The sequence below is a fragment of the Watersipora subatra genome, chromosome 10, assembly GCF_963576615.1.
Source record: "Watersipora subatra chromosome 10, tzWatSuba1.1, whole genome shotgun sequence".
Taxonomy (NCBI): Eukaryota; Metazoa; Bryozoa; class Gymnolaemata; order Cheilostomatida; family Watersiporidae; genus Watersipora; species Watersipora subatra.
Genome location: NC_088717.1, coordinates 44,029,755 through 44,045,860, shown reverse-complemented (window position 1 = coordinate 44,045,860; position 16,106 = coordinate 44,029,755). Strand labels below are relative to the sequence as shown.

General features: G+C 34.8%; 1 protein-coding gene across 1 annotated transcript; it reads left to right on the top strand.

Annotated features, from left to right (window-relative positions):
* Positions 1 to 9,110: 9,110 nt before the first annotated feature.
* Positions 9,111 to 15,565, top strand: LOC137407114 (E3 ubiquitin-protein ligase arkadia-C-like). The gene is made up of 10 exons (XM_068093714.1): positions 9,111 to 9,137; positions 9,841 to 10,028; positions 11,402 to 11,649; positions 12,095 to 12,192; positions 12,279 to 12,380; positions 12,541 to 12,752; positions 13,122 to 13,226; positions 13,314 to 13,461; positions 13,876 to 14,156; positions 15,436 to 15,565. Exons 1-10 carry the CDS (start codon positions 9,111 to 9,113, stop codon positions 15,563 to 15,565), a joined length of 1,539 nt encoding a protein of 512 aa, XP_067949815.1.
* The last annotated feature ends 541 nt before the right edge of the window (positions 15,566 to 16,106 follow it).

Here is a 16,106-nt window from a genome sequence, read left to right as displayed (position 1 = left end):
ACAAAATATAAAATACCTAAAGAATTTCGGCTGAAACTAGGAGAACAGTGTAGACACTTAAAGACTTTAACGAGTCATGTGTACTTTTTGTTCTCAACTCAACTTTATCTCATTTTAAGGCTCCATAATTGTAACAACTTCTCTGGATGCATTTGGATTAAAGCATAGCTAAAGTTTATCCTTCTTTTGTTTGCTAGTCATCTTCTCTCCTATTCTCTATTGGTGCCTATTGTTAATTGTATTTGTCTGTTAGCTAGACATTGGTCGTTATCTGGTAATTATACATAGACTGTCCATGACTCGACTTTATGAGTCTGAATATCTACTCAGCTTTTAATTCTGTATGCAATGTGACTGCAACGCGACTGCAGTCGGTCTTCAATCAGTTTATGTCAGTAACTTATCCAATAGAAAGAAAAATCCTTTACTATAGTTGACTTTTACTAAATCTTCATTGTTTTTTGCAAACCAAACTAGTTTTAATACAGTTCATGCACCTTTATTAATTGTATTCAATTTTTTTTGTCTAGTTATCTATCACCATGGTTTTAATGTTTTAATTGCTTGAATAATCAACTTTTTTTGTGTACATCGGGTCATTTTATGTTTACCCCCTATTTTACAAATATGTTAAGTACAAAATTACTCTGTAGATGTCAAATTGTGTATTGATATAGTTATGATCTTTTATTAAATCCAATGCATTGTTCTAAATTGTTTACGCTGCAATGTTGGTGTTGTAACACTTCACATTGAGAGCGGAAAGAGACGGGGGTCTTCTTCAGTTGTCGAAGTAGATTTGACTGGAATACCTGCTGTTGCTGCTGAGCTTGCTCACTTGACTGCATTAGACGAATAGATGGCGACACCTGTTGATGATGCGATGGTGAGTGTGTGTCAGTGTATCTTTAAGTCGTATATGTTGAATTTTGCGTCTTTATTTGGCGTTTCTGATGAATTCTGTCATACTGTGGAGAAACTAGAAGTATAAAGTTAATTACACTAATATTTTAGCTCTAACCGAATTCGACCATCAAAAATTTCAAGTATTATATTCCTACACAATGTGTATTATATAAGGCAGGCTAATTTTAGAATAGTCCATCATCAGTTATAATATCTCTTAGTTTTTATCAAGTGTTGTACAGAATCTAGTCATTTATGAGACAGGAATAATGAAGAGTCATTTGTTGTTGGGTGTAGTTGGCAATATTTGTTGGCATGGTGAGTCACTTGTTATTAAGCATGACAAGTGCTGTAAACCATTCCCGCTGTGGTCATTCTCCTGCTGTAAGGAGATGTGAGAACTTTTTTAGGACTTAACTTTTCTTTTCAGGTTTATTAGTCTTTGCCTAGTATTATAGTCTTCTTATAATCTTTGCGCATTCCCGTCGTCTTGTGTAAATAGTTTCATGTCTAGTTGCCTTATCACCAGTTTCACTTTGTTCATAAAACTTTGGTTTTGTATCATCTGTTTATATTTTATTATGAGTTGAAACAGCTAAGACTCTCTCACCATTTACAAATCTAGAATCTCATCAAGTAGACATATTGTGCGGCAATCTAGCAAACGCCGTTGTATTTTTAGTCATCACAAGAACACATGCTTGAGGTCTCTGCATCAGCTAGACAGCGACCTGAACAAGCGGAGTCTACTCTAGAACAACAGCTGATCTCGCATAATAACATTTTATCACTCGTACATAACAGACGTTCTCGTGTCTCTCATAGTTCAACACGGTATGACATGCCAGAGCCTTACAGTCAAGTTGCTGGGTATGTTGTTTGACTTAATTCATTTTAAATATAGTTGCAAAATAGAACAGAGGCGTTTAACTCTGCAACGAACACAATAGCCCATATGATCAATAGGTAGGTGTTTGCTTTATTGAAGCTTGCTTACAGAGTTGTGACAGTACCTACTAGTTATGATGTTTCCAGCTGTTTTTGCCTTACCTCTGCAACAATCTTATGTGTGATATACAGAGAAGAGACTCTACAGGCATCGCAACAGCAGCATAGATATGTGGAAAGCTTACCTTCAGAGTCTTTGAACCAGAGCCAAAACCATGATGATCGTTCAGGGCCCTGGTATGTAGCATTTTTAATAATTTAACCATGTTTGGTAAATGGCTTTTTGACTTTGATCTTTCATTTTTACAGTTTTGTGATTAACAGTATCTCGAACAGGAGCTCAGTTTCAAGGCCATCCTTCACATCAAGACGGACAGTATTTGACAATCCAAACACTAATACCGCAGCTGAAAGCACTCCTCCTATTGGCTACTTCAATGCCGGACAGATGCATATTACTATCAACCATGCTGTAAGCAGTACAACCCTCTCTCTTTTGTTAATTACCTAACTAGACCATATTACTCGATGTCAATTGTATATTTACTCGTGTATTTAACTCCATTCACTGGACAATATTTTTATTTTAAACAGAAATGATTTTCAAATAATGCCGTCGAGAATCATAAAAAAAAAGCCAACAGTTATAGCTACTAAAATCATATAAATGGTTTCATATATAGCGATTAAAAACTTTTCTCTGCTAAGAGAACTGAAATTGTGTGGATGATCATTAAAGCCTTAACTTAAAGCCACAAACATATTGTTAGATGTTGTATGTAATCTGTTCAAATGATTTGAAAACACTTAACATTCATGTGAAAAAGGAAAACACAAACCATCCCCTTTTATATCACCGTTTTCATTCATTTAGCCTCAGGCTTACCAGCCTGCTCAGCGAGGTCGGACTCAAAATCATTTGATGGGCCTTTCAACACCAACAGCCCATCCACCGCGCTCCAACCTACCCTTCGTGGACAACTATTAACAGAAATATAGGTGCCTCATAGGAGATGATAGATCGTATGACATTTGCTTATCAATATAGTCAGAGGGTTGATAGTGACAGTGATCAGGGCAGCTCAGATGACAAGTGCACTATTTGCATCAGTGAATACAAGACAGGTGAACATGTTCGGTAAGTTACAGACTTCTATCACAACAGTAGCTTACATATTTGTGGTCACTATTTGACACGTTGAAATCTGGTCTAATACATACAAACAGGAAACTGGATTGTATTAACAAATTCTATTGACTGTGTAACCAGTATGTTATTAGAAACTAACCTCCTGCCTGCAGACAATTTTAATTTCTACACCTGTATGAAATGCCTTCAGTATTCCAGTGCTAACTCACAATTTAGTAATTCACTCATTTTAAAATTTTGGAACTATACTAATTAAAAATCAAACACAAGGATTTGAAATTTTTAAAATATATAAAAACCAGAATTCTTTCTTGAGCATACGATAAAAATGAAAAACAGCTCCTTTGCTGATTTTATGCCACAGCTTCAAAGAGTTAAAACTTGCTTGTTAAATTTAATCACCATTATATATGATTCAAATTACATCATCATATACATCATTGTACCGTATATACATTGTAGTTCAACTTACCAAATTATTGAAACATATTGTGCAGGATTACAAGAAGGCTTTTTTGTTAATTATTTTCACCAATTTTTTGAACTTGCTCACTGACAAATCTCTTTAAAAGGCTTATTTATGATCAAGTCTCATTAGACAGCCATAAGTTTCTGATTTGCAACCGCTCATTAAAAACACCCGCATACAATAAAACATAAAGCTTTGATAATCTTTAATTAATCATTGATTATAATGTACATCGTGTTATAGTTAAAGGTTTACTTGCAACAAAATTCACATTACAGTTATATGATAGCAAAAGATTCCCTATGTTTTACTTTGCTGTGTTGTAGGTGCAAAAATATGTGAAAATGTGATTAAAAGCTTTGAAAAGCTCGAAAACGAACAGTTAATCGCAGCCATCATGAAAACGCCTTAGATTGGAATATGTTTATTTCAATGACGTACTCTACCGTTTTGATTATTTTTTGTGGTTTGGTTATTGAAATTTTGTTGCAAGTAAATCTCTAAGAATGCACCTACCTTTTTTCACCTATTCTACTTTTTTTGTAGACGACTACCTTGTCTTCACCTTTTCCATCGTGACTGTGTCGATGGGTGGCTTAATTCTAACAAGAGGTGTCCGATGTGTCGCCTTGATATTGAGGCGACTACACTAGAGGGAACTGGGATTTCCACGTAATACACTTTTCAGTTCGGAGGTGTTGAGTTAACATTGAGGCAACTATACTAGAGGCAGCTGGAATTTCTACTTATTAAACTTGTCAATTCTGATATCCCGTGTTGATACTGAGACGACTACAAAAGATGAAGCAAGGGTCTCTGGTTACCACCCCGGGCACGGCTCATAACGGTTTTTAAATAACAAAAACTTGATATGTCTTGTCTCAGTTTTTATATATAGTGATATAACATTTTTTTATTAAATTAATTTTTAAATATAGTAAACTTTTTATGGTACGTTGTTTCTCAACTAGTACTAAGTGCTCACTTTGCTTTAAGGTGCAATGATAAATGCATTTCTACAGGTTTCCCTTTTGTCGTATTATTTTCCATTTTGTAAAATTGTAGAGTTTGATTGTGTGTAATAAGTTTTATTACAGTTACAGTGTTAGAAAAAACAGCATTGCAGCAATATCTTGTAACTTTACTTTATACTGTTTACATACCTAGCATACTTTTTAGGACTTTGTGTTGTATAATATAGATAGTACTTGTATAATCAAACAAACATTAAATATACCATAATGAGAGATCCTAGAACCATCAGATATGAGAACAATTATTTGATCAACTTGGCAGAGTTTCAGAATATTTGTAATTATAAAGTTGTTTTAAAAAAATCTACAGCTTGCGATTTTAAGCAGAAAAAGTCCAACAATGGTATGATTAGAAGCTTTCCTCGCATCGTTGTCACCCGCTTCCATTACACACATTATAGTTAGCCTCTGAGCACAGTTGTAGTTTAGTTCTTGAACCTAGTCATTCAGGGCGTGGTATATCCACCCTCACTTGCTTAGATGCAAAAACTCAACAATTATTGAAACAGCCGTTCACAGATGCACAGAAAGTTTGTGGTCAGTTTTGTTGACTAAAAGAGATGTTTGGACAAACTTTGTTTAAAATGATATGTTAAAGGTATGCACTTGTCTAAAATTTATCTCACCAACATATCATCACTTATTGACTTGAAGCACCTCTATAAACTTTAGATTGGTTTGACACAGAAGGTAACACCGTGGGACATAACAAAAAAGATGGCAACGAGATTCTTGATAAAGGTTTCAGTATGAAGAAACATTAAGAAGTTTTAAGTGAATATCAAATCATGATAAATGTAGCATGACACCTAAAAAAACATTCAGTAAGACACTTTGACTGCCAAGAATTGTTGAAACTTGTGTCTGAAGGATAAGTTTGATATACAAGCTTTAGAGATCAAGCTTGAGCTCTGTGTAGCACAAGTACCTTGAACAACCAGAAGGTTCTTTTATTATAACCAGTAAGGAATATGCACTGAAGTAAGGTAGTTTATTAAATCGCACTAAGTTTTCTGGTCAAAGTAATTTACTTTCCGGTATAATCCAAAAACTTCATGAAAAATTTTTTGTTATTGTTATTTAAACATTATTGATGATTTGCAAGACTGCTGACATTTGGCCTTTACTTAAATAAATTTAATAAAAACATTTACCAGTGAATATGATAGACGTCATGAATGAAAATGAAAAATTTGCTGTTTTGTTTGACTCGTTATTAAGGATTATTTTATCTTTGTTAGCGGACAACTTTTGATATTATACTTTCAATAAAAAAATGATATGAAATTCTCACGAAAAAATGCCTTTCCCTACATTTTCATCAATATTACTGCAACTTATGTTGAGCAGTTGCTTCATATTTGCACAAACCATTATTCAGGAGGTTTCATTCAAGGAGCCAACCATACAGCATCAGTTTGAAAATCTGACAACTGTTCATGCCGTTACCCTCTTGCACCAAGTATCAGTTTTACTTCTCTAAAACTCTCACCATGCCACTAGAATACCTTTTTCTATTTCATGAAGCCCACAGATTTTGAAAGCACTCAATCTATTTCCATTGAGCAGCTGTGCTATTTGGTCATCTGGTCTTTAAATGTAATCCGTATTCGAACCAGCAGTAAAAGATGATGACAAGGCAGATAAATGAAGTTTTAATTTCTGATTTATACAAAACCTAAATCAAATAATTATGAGCTAACTTCCCTCAGATATTATTCTACATGTAAAACTTGTTCAGTGTTAAGAAGTTAAGTTATTTCTTCTCTATTTTAATATATTGTAAACAACATGCTGCGCTATAATGTATTTCTCGTTTTAGATGATTCGTCACGACTGGTTTTTCCATGGTAGTTGTGTTTTCACCGACTTTTTAATCAGTTTCAAAAATTATCCAATATAATTTTAAAAAGGTTGTTATATACAGACAAAATTTGAATAAAAGTAAAGTGAAATATATAAGGACTTGTTAGCAATCAGCCAAAATACAATACACACAGAGGGTTCTTGTTCAACTTGGAAATCACCATGAAAAATGACAGTTTCTATTAGTCCAGGACAGCTCTAACTTTTTTGTCACTATTGGCGCTCTCTAGATATTTGTTCTTCATCTTTCCATTGTACTTATATAGCTTGCATGTACTTTTCCTTTACTGATTAGCTTGACAACATAACTTGTTTCCATTGTTTTTTTCCATAAAACGCTGCCATAAGTATTCATCATGCATATTTAACTATTTTTTATGTCTTCTATTGTGCTTTCAACATTTACTTATTTTTGCTCCTGCTTGATAATTGAGTGAGAGTTTTATGAAGTAGAGAAAACACAAAAACAAGATATGAACACTCAGAAACATATGTGTATATCACATAAATGTTAAAAAGCACAAGGTGTCACACTCACCATAACAGTAATGAGTAGTTTTACACTGCTTTAGATATATTAATAACATGAAGTAGTGTGGTGAACCTTTAAAGTATTTTTATGCAAAGAGTAGATGTTTATGTTAATATACTTTGGTGTGCTCATGTATATCTGTATAATTTTTCATCGATATTTTTAATACTCATCAACAAAATTATGTCTTGACTACATTCCAAAAATGGTAGATGTAGTATGTCGGTGTCACAAAATAGTAAACTATGTCTGTTATGTGTGTGGAAGGATAAACACAACTATCCTGGGCCTAGTTTACGCAGAATTTTCAACCCTGTGATACACTTTCAGTTTGTGATAAGCCAAATTGTTCACAGATTTGGCAATGTGATTGGCGGAAGTGTGGTAAGCTAGAAGATAGAATAGTAGTAGGCTTATATAAGTCTAAGTCTAGGTTTCTGTAAGAGGAATATCCTTTTCTGCTATCGATACGTTGAGACACAAAATATATTTATCTCAACCAACAATAATATGACAATGTACAGCTTTAAAGTAAAACAGCAGTGCTGTCTTTCTGTTTATGAAATATCTGCATTGCCTCAAAAGCAATGTATTTGATGAAAGCTATCCGCAAACATGATTAATATGTTTGGATTGTGTAAGATCATCATTGATGACAAAGCTGAGTCATTTATTTGATTTCCTTTATGACTGAATGTTATCTCCCACATAAAAATTAAAAAATACAGTATTCCCATTGAGATGAGAGAGCAACAATGTGTAACTTTTGCATATTGATCTTCATATGATTGGTGGTATACCACTAAAGAATATTATTGATATCAGAATCAACTTCTCGTTTTAGCAAGGTGATGCAGTTGATTCTTCGGATGAAAACAGTGTATCTTGAAATCAGTGTATGCATACAAGATGCAAGACAACGATATTGTAAGGAAGTTGCTTATGTACATTCGAAAGAGTGTAGGAATAAGACTACATATTACCTGTAGCAGGTAGTTTCACCTGACCTGATTTGGTTGAGGCGCAGAAACAAATAGGGCTGGATGCACTTCCTAACACCACCAATGGTTATTGTGTGATTCAAACCACTGCCTTACTGATCATAAAACAGTATACTACCCACTTATCACCCTCTCAGGTTACAGTCATTGCATGAACATTATTGTTTTATCATCACTCAAAGCATTTTTACAGAAAAAAATGATAGTTTTTCATAACAGCATGTTATTAATGCATTGCTTGCTCTTTGGGTTGTGTTTGCTCAGTCAGGTAGTATGCAGAGACACCAGATGAGAGTTTGGGATAGATTTCAAGAATCACACATTTCCAGACTGACAGTTCTGTAGACAAAATATGAAATATCTAAAGCATTTTGGCTGGAACTAGGAGAACAGTGTAGACACCAAAAGACTTTAACGAGTCATGTGTACTCTTTGTTCCCAGCTCAATTTTATCTCATTTTAAGGCTCCATAATTGTAACAACTTCTCTGGATTCATTTGGATTAAAATATAGCTAAAGTTTATCCTTCTTTTGTTTGCAAGACATTTTCTCTCCTATTCTCTATTGGCACCTTTTGTTGATTGTCTTTGTCTGTTAGCTAGACATTGATAGTTATCTGGTAATTATACATAGATTGTCCATGACTTGAGTTTATGAGTCTGAATATGTACTCAGCTTTTAATTCTGACTGCAATGTGAGTGCAGTCGGTCTTCAATCAGTTTATGTAAGTAACTCATCCAATAGGAAGAAAAATCCTTCACACTAGTAGACCTTTACTAAATCTTCATTGTTTTTTGCAAACTAAACTAGTTTTAATACAGTTCATGCACTTTTATTTATTGTATTCAATTTATTTTTTGTTTGTTTGTCTATTTATCTATCACCATGGTTTCAATGTTTTAAATGCTTGAATAATCTACTTTTTCTGTGTAGATGGAGTCATTATATGTTCACTCTCTGATTTTACAAATCTGTTAAGTACAAAATTACCCTGTGGATGTCAAGTTGTGTATTGATATAGTTATGATCTTTCATTAAATCCAATGCATTGTTCTAAATTGTTTCCACTGCGTTGTTAGTGTTGTAACACTTCACACTGAGAGCGGAAAGAGACGGAGGTCTTCTTCAGTTGTCAAAATAGAGTTGACTGGAATACCTGCTGTTGCTGTTGAGCTTGCTGATTTGACTGCATCAAACGAATAGATGGCAACACCTGTTGATGATATAATGGTGAGTGTGTGTCAGCGTATCTTTAGATCGTATATGTTGACCTTTGCAGTTTTATCTGGCGTTTCCGATGAATTCTGTCATACTGTGGAGAAACTAGGAGTATAATGTTAATTACACTTATATGTTAACTCTAACCCATTTCGACCATCAAAATTTTCAAGTATTATATTCCTACACAATATGTATTATATAAGCTAGGCTAATTTTAGAATAGTCCATCGTCAGTTATAATATCTCAATTAGGTTTTTATCAAGTGTTGTACAGAATCTGGTCATTTATGAGACAGGAATAATGTAGAGTCATTCGTGGTTGGTTGTCGTTAGCAATATTTGTTGGCATGGTGAGTTTCTTGTTATTAATCATGACAAGTGCTGTAAACCATTCATGCCCTAATCCTTATCTTGCTGTAAAGAGATGTGAGAACTTTTTAGGACTTAATTTTTCTTTTCAGGTTTATTAGTCTTTGCCTAGTATTATAGTCTTTTTATAATCTTTATGCATTCCCATCGTCTTGTGTAAATAGTTCCATGTCTAGTGGCTTTTTCACCAGTTTCACTTTGTCCATAAAACTTTTGTTTTGTATCATCTGTTTACATTTTATTACGAGTTGGAAGAGCTAAGACTCTCTCAACCTTTATAAATCTAGAATCTCATCAAGTAGACATATTGTGCTGCAATCTAGCAAATGCCGTCGTCTTTCAGTCATCACAAGAGCACCTGCCTGAGGTCTCTGCATCAGCTAGAGAGCGACCTGTACAAGCGGAGTCTACTCTAGAACTACTGCTGACTTCACATAATAACACTTTATCACCCGTACATGACAGACATTATGGTGTCTCTCATAGTTCATCGTGGTACGACATGTCAGAGCCTTACAGTCGTGTTGCTGGGTATGTTGTTTGACTCATTTCGTTATAAATATACACTAGGACACCCTTATTTCGCTGGTATTTAGTTTCCTGAGTAGCACACAGAATAAAATTTTGCTGCAACATAGTTTCACGGCTCTGATGAGTGCGAAAATATAGTGACGTGAAAATAAATGCAGCAGAACAAACATTAGATTCCTCAGGTCCAGTTGGCTAGATTTTCAATTTGGGACTATAGTTTGTATTTGTATATCGCAGGTAGAAATGCTTGGGTGAGATCGATAATTCAATTTGATCGATTGCTGCAATTTGTTTCTTGGACTATCAATGACGTCTAGGTCCCTCCCGCCGTGACTTTCACATGTCTTTCACACTCAAGTCACAAGAAAAAGAAAATAGATAACAAGCAACTTCACAACCAGAACTGTATTACATGGTTAGACCTGGTGAGGGTTGTTATTGTTTTTGGCTGGTAGCAAAATTCACCACTGCAATAATTAGTATTCAACTTTATGATTTCACCTACTAGACTTTCATCCTCATCAGTTACAAATTTGGAGACTAAGCTGATATCATCATCTTCTTCATTTGTCTTGGCTTTTCAAAAAAAACTTGTTATCTTAATTTGCTTTGCCATGCTGCTCAATCGGTATTAGCTATAATGAGTTTACCAGAAATATCCCAGTGAGCCCAACAACACACGAAAATTACCTGCATTTCTAAAATGACGATTTTATTGTGGATTTCAACGAACAGAGCTATTTAATTTGGCGTTTTCGCTTGTTCGTTATGATAGTTTAGTTTTGCTCATGAAATTTTCGCGAAAGGATGACTCCGCGAAAATGCGAAAGTTAGATGACGCAAATCCATAAGTGTCCTAGGGTAGTTGCAAAATAGAACAAAGACGTTTAACTCTGCATTAAACACAATAGCCAATATGATCAATACTAACAATGGCAACTAAAGATGTCATTTTGGCACATAGTTTTCTTCTGTGCGATTTAGCCCAACTAGTTTTTGTCAATTTTAATCTTAACACATCCTGCCGATCAAATCACTTAAAATAACAACAACAATCGCAAATGAGAGAAAGACTTCAATAATCGGTGATAAAATTTACTAAAACTTGTGTGTGAGGTAAACAAACTGTTACTTTAACAATATAATTGGCAAATAAGAATATGTTTCAGCCACTATTGACCATTGAGTATACCAAGTTCACTTGTGATGAATGTATTCTTTCTGCCAATGTTTTCAACATCAACATGTATAAAGTGTGTTCTGTTTTAACACTTTGATTCATTAGAGATGTCAGTGTAGAAGTTTCTGAAGGCACCTTGCAGACCAAGTGAGAGTTTGCTCAATCTGACAAGCTGAAACATGTGTCGTTGTAGGCAACAACATAATCGTGCTCCGAGACCAATCCACCACTATTTAGCCAGCAGTCAGAGCCATTTTCAACCAGAGCGGTTCGCCAATCCCAATCATGACCCAGTCTTGTACGCGGCTCCTCATCATAGAAATCACACAAGTCTAATGCTTCCTAATTATTCTCCTTTCCATTATCCCTACTACAGCCTTATTAGACCAGTCGCTAGCAATGATCATTGTGTGCACCATGGTTACTATGGTTACACCGAAGGTAAGTCAGTGTAGTATTTGTGTTTATACACTACGAGTTATATGACTGTATGAAATACCGGCGTTAACAATCATGTTGTTGAGTTTGAGGACATCTAACTAGCTTTAAGACCTGTCTTCTCTTGACTAACTTCTACTATTAAATAGACAGCAAAGATTTGTGCTAATTAAGGCTTATAAAAGTGTGAAGCGCCAAAAAAAGAAAACTTAGAGCAAATTTAATATTTAGTATGTATTTTTTCTTGTAGCTTTTTTAATGAATGTTTGTAAGAACTTTTTACATAAAATCCTTCGGTAACTAGCAAACTCTATTTCAATAACACTCATACAACTTGCTGACTTTTTAGTATTAGAAGGTACTTTTATCCAACACAGCTAACATGAATGCCTCAATGCTGAGATGAATGTACACCTTGATGCACCAAATGTTTATATCTCTATTTCAGGGCCACATTATGAGAGTGGAGAACAGAATCATAGACGCAGTCTTAGTCCACGAAGACCGCTTGTGGAGCTATTTCCTGGCTCTCATTCTTCAACACTGGTATGTCACTGGAGTGTCGGCTTTTCATCATTTTCGTCTTTGCTTCTAACCAGTTTAGGTGACATAGAAAATGGCTCTAATTGTAGCAGCAACAGGGTGCCAGAACGTCTACTGAAACTCACATCTTAAATGATCAGAGTCACCGTATGACTGCTCCCCACTCATCTTCTCATGTTGCCCCACCTAGGGTATCTAGGCCTACTTCTATATGTTACACTGTTGTCTGTGTTCCTTTTTGTTGATGCGTTGTATTTACTGAGCTTTCACGACTCCAAGAATACCTAGCACTGTAGTTGATTGCTCCTCACAGTTTTGTACTTGTTTAAATGAAGTAATATGTATTTTCAGGAACAATTACCCAGGCTGAGAGAGCACATCAGACCATGGCATCTTGCGCAGCACGAAGATCCATATGAATCTGATGACAGTCCAAGAAACAGTAGAGAGAGATCATGGCATAGCCTTGATACAAGGAGGCAGAGGAATGAAACTCATGATGATCATTATAACTGGTCTGTACGTGAAACTGAGCAATCTCATACCAGAACAGAACCTACAAGGTGAGAGTCTGTCTAATCTGAGAAACTCATGAACAATGTAATTCATAGATGTGAGTTGAAGATTCACTTTTCGAGTTTGTTTTTTAATAGCTTGAATAAAATAATTTGTTTTTGCAGATCTATCTTTTTATCCAGATTGTATAGTTTGGAATTTGACAGCCAATCAGTTTTTATAATGCATTTGTGTGTGCTAAGTTAGAATAGTAAAACTAGAGATATGGTTATGTAAAAGCTGGCTGTTTCCATATCGACCTTTTTTTCTTTTTCTTTATTAAGACATGCTTACCTAGTACTGACAACACACACTATTTATGATGTTACCGGCGGGTTTTGCCTTATCCCTGCAACAATTTTATGTGTGTTATACAGAGAAGAGACTCTACAGGAATCGCAACGACAGCATAGAGATGTGGAAAGCTTACCTGTAGAGCTTTTGAACCGCAGCCAAAACCATGTTGATCGTTCAGGGCCCTGGTATGTAGCATTTTCAATAATTTGACCATATTTGGTACACAACTTTTCGACTTTGCCCTTTCATTTTTACAGTTTTATGATTAACAGTAACTCGAACAGGAGCTCAGTTTCAAGGCCATCCTTCACATCAAGACAGAGAGTATTTGACAATCCAAATGCTAATACCCCAGCTGAAAGCACTCCTCCTATTGGCTACTTCAATGTTGGAGAGATGCATATTATTATCAACCATGCTGTAAGCAGTACAACCCTCTCTCCTTTGTTAATTATCTAACTAAACCCTGATACTCTATGTCAGTTGTATATTTACTCGTGTATTTAACTTTATTCACTAGACAATAATTTCATTTAAAACAGTAATTATTTTCAAATAATGCCATCGAGAATCATAAAAGAAAAAAAGGAAAAAGGGCAACAATTAGCCACTAAAATCATATAAATGGTTCCATATATAGCGATTAAAAATTTTCCTCTGCTAAGAGAACTGAAATTGTGTGGATGATTATTAAAGCCTTAACTTAAAGCCTCAAACCTATTGTTAGATGTTGTACGTAATCTGTTCAAATGATTTGAAAACATTTAACATTCATAGGAAAAATGAAGACACAAACCATCATCACCTTTTATATAACCTTTCTTATCCACTTAGCCTCAAGCCTACCAGCCTGCTCAGCGAGGTCGGACTCACAATCATTTGATGAGCCTTCTACACTCTTTCCATGTTCAACACCATCAGCCCTTCCACCGTACTCCAACCCACCCTCCTTCGATGGCTAATAACAGAAATACAGGCGCCTCACAGGAGACGATAGATCGTATGACAGTTGCTTATCAATACAGTCAGAGGGTTGACAGTGACAGTGATCAGGGTAGCTCAGATGACAAGTGCACTATCTGCATCAGTGAATACAAGACAGGTGAACATGTTCGGTAAGTTACGGACTTCTATCACAACAGTAACTTACAGATATGTTGTCACTATTTAACACCTTGAAGTCTGGTCTAATATATACAAACAGGAAACTAGATCATATTCACAAATTCTATTGGCTGTGTAACCATTAAGTTATTAGAAACTAATCTCCTGCCTGCAGACAATTTTAATTTTTACGCCTGTGTGATATGCCTTAAGTATTCCAGTGCTAGCTCACAATTTAGTAATTCACTCAATTTAAAACTTTGCAACTATACTAAGTAAAGATCAAACACAGAGGGTTAAAATTTTCTAAATATACGTAAACCAGAAGTGCATAAGTTTTCTCGAGCATTAGATAAAAATGGAAAACAACTCCTTTGCTCATTTTATCTCGCAGCTTCAAAGTGTTAAAACTTGATTGTTAAATTCAATCACCATCATTTATGATTCAAGTTACATATTGAGTATATCGTTGTACCGTATATACAATGTAGCTCCAATTTCTTATTCTTAAAATTTTTTCCGCTGACTTGCAGTTACTTTTATTTTCCATGCTTAGTATCGAGTACTTATTTGTGTCTAGTATTTATGTTTAGTTTTCCTTATTGAGCAATTATATATAAGTTTTTGCTAAGGCCTTGAACCAAATGTAGAACATGGCATGGTAATATTGCACTGCAGTTGCATAAGGTCATTCAGTTATCTCTGTATTTGTAATTGATATATAACTCTATTCACATGCCAACTTACCAAATTATTGAAACATATTGTGCAGGATTTCAAAAAGGCTTTTTTGGTAATTGTTTTCACCCATTTTATCAACTTGCTCACTGACAAAATTCCTCAAAAGGCTTATTTATGATCGAGTATCATTAGGCAGCCATAAGTTTCTGATTTGCAACCGCTCATTAAAAACACCCGCGTACAAGAAAACATAAATCTTTGATAATCTTTAATTAATCATCGATTATAATGTACATCGTGTTATAGTTAAAGGTTTACTTGCAACAAAATTCACATTACAGTTATATGATAGCAAAAGATTCCCTATGTTTTACTTTGCTGTGTTGTAGGTGCAAAAATACGTGAAAATGTGATTAAAAGGTTTTAAAAGCTCGAAAACGAACAGTTAATCGTGGCCATCATGAAAACGCTGCGGATTGGAATATCTTTATTTCAATGACAACTCAAACGTTTTGATTATTGTTTTTGCTTTGGCTATTGGAATTTTGTTGCAAGTAAACCTTTAAGAATGCACCTATCTTTTTTTCACCTATTCCACCTTTTTTGTAGACGACTACCTTGTCTTCACCTTTTCCATCGTGACTGTGTCGATCGGTGGCTTAATTCTAACAAGAGGTGTCCGATGTGTCGCGTTGATATTGAGGCGACTATACCAGAAGGAACTGGGACTTCTACTTAATACAATTGTCAATTCTGATGTGTTGAGTTAACATTGGGGCAACTATACTAGAGACAGCTGGAATTTCTACTTAGTACACTTGTCAATTCTAATGTGCCGTGTTGATACTGAGGCGACTACAAAAGAGGAAGCAAGAGTCTCTGGTTAACACCCCGGGCACTGTTCATGACGGTTTTTAAATAACAAAAACTTGATATGTCTTATCTCAGTTTTTATATATATTGACATAATATTATTTTATTGCATTATTTTTTAAATATAGTGAACTTTTTTATGGTATGTTGTTTCTCAACTAGTACTATGTGCTCACTTTGCTTTAAGGTGCTATGACAAATGCATTTCTACAGGTTTCCATTTTGTCGTATCAGTTTCCATCTTGTAAAACTGTAGAGGTTGATTGTGTGTAATAAGTTTTATTATAGTTACAGAATTAGAAAAAAACAGCATTGCATCAATATCTTGTAACTTTACTTCATACTGTTTACATACATAGCATACTTTTTATGACTTTGTGTTGTATAATATAGATAGTACTTGTATA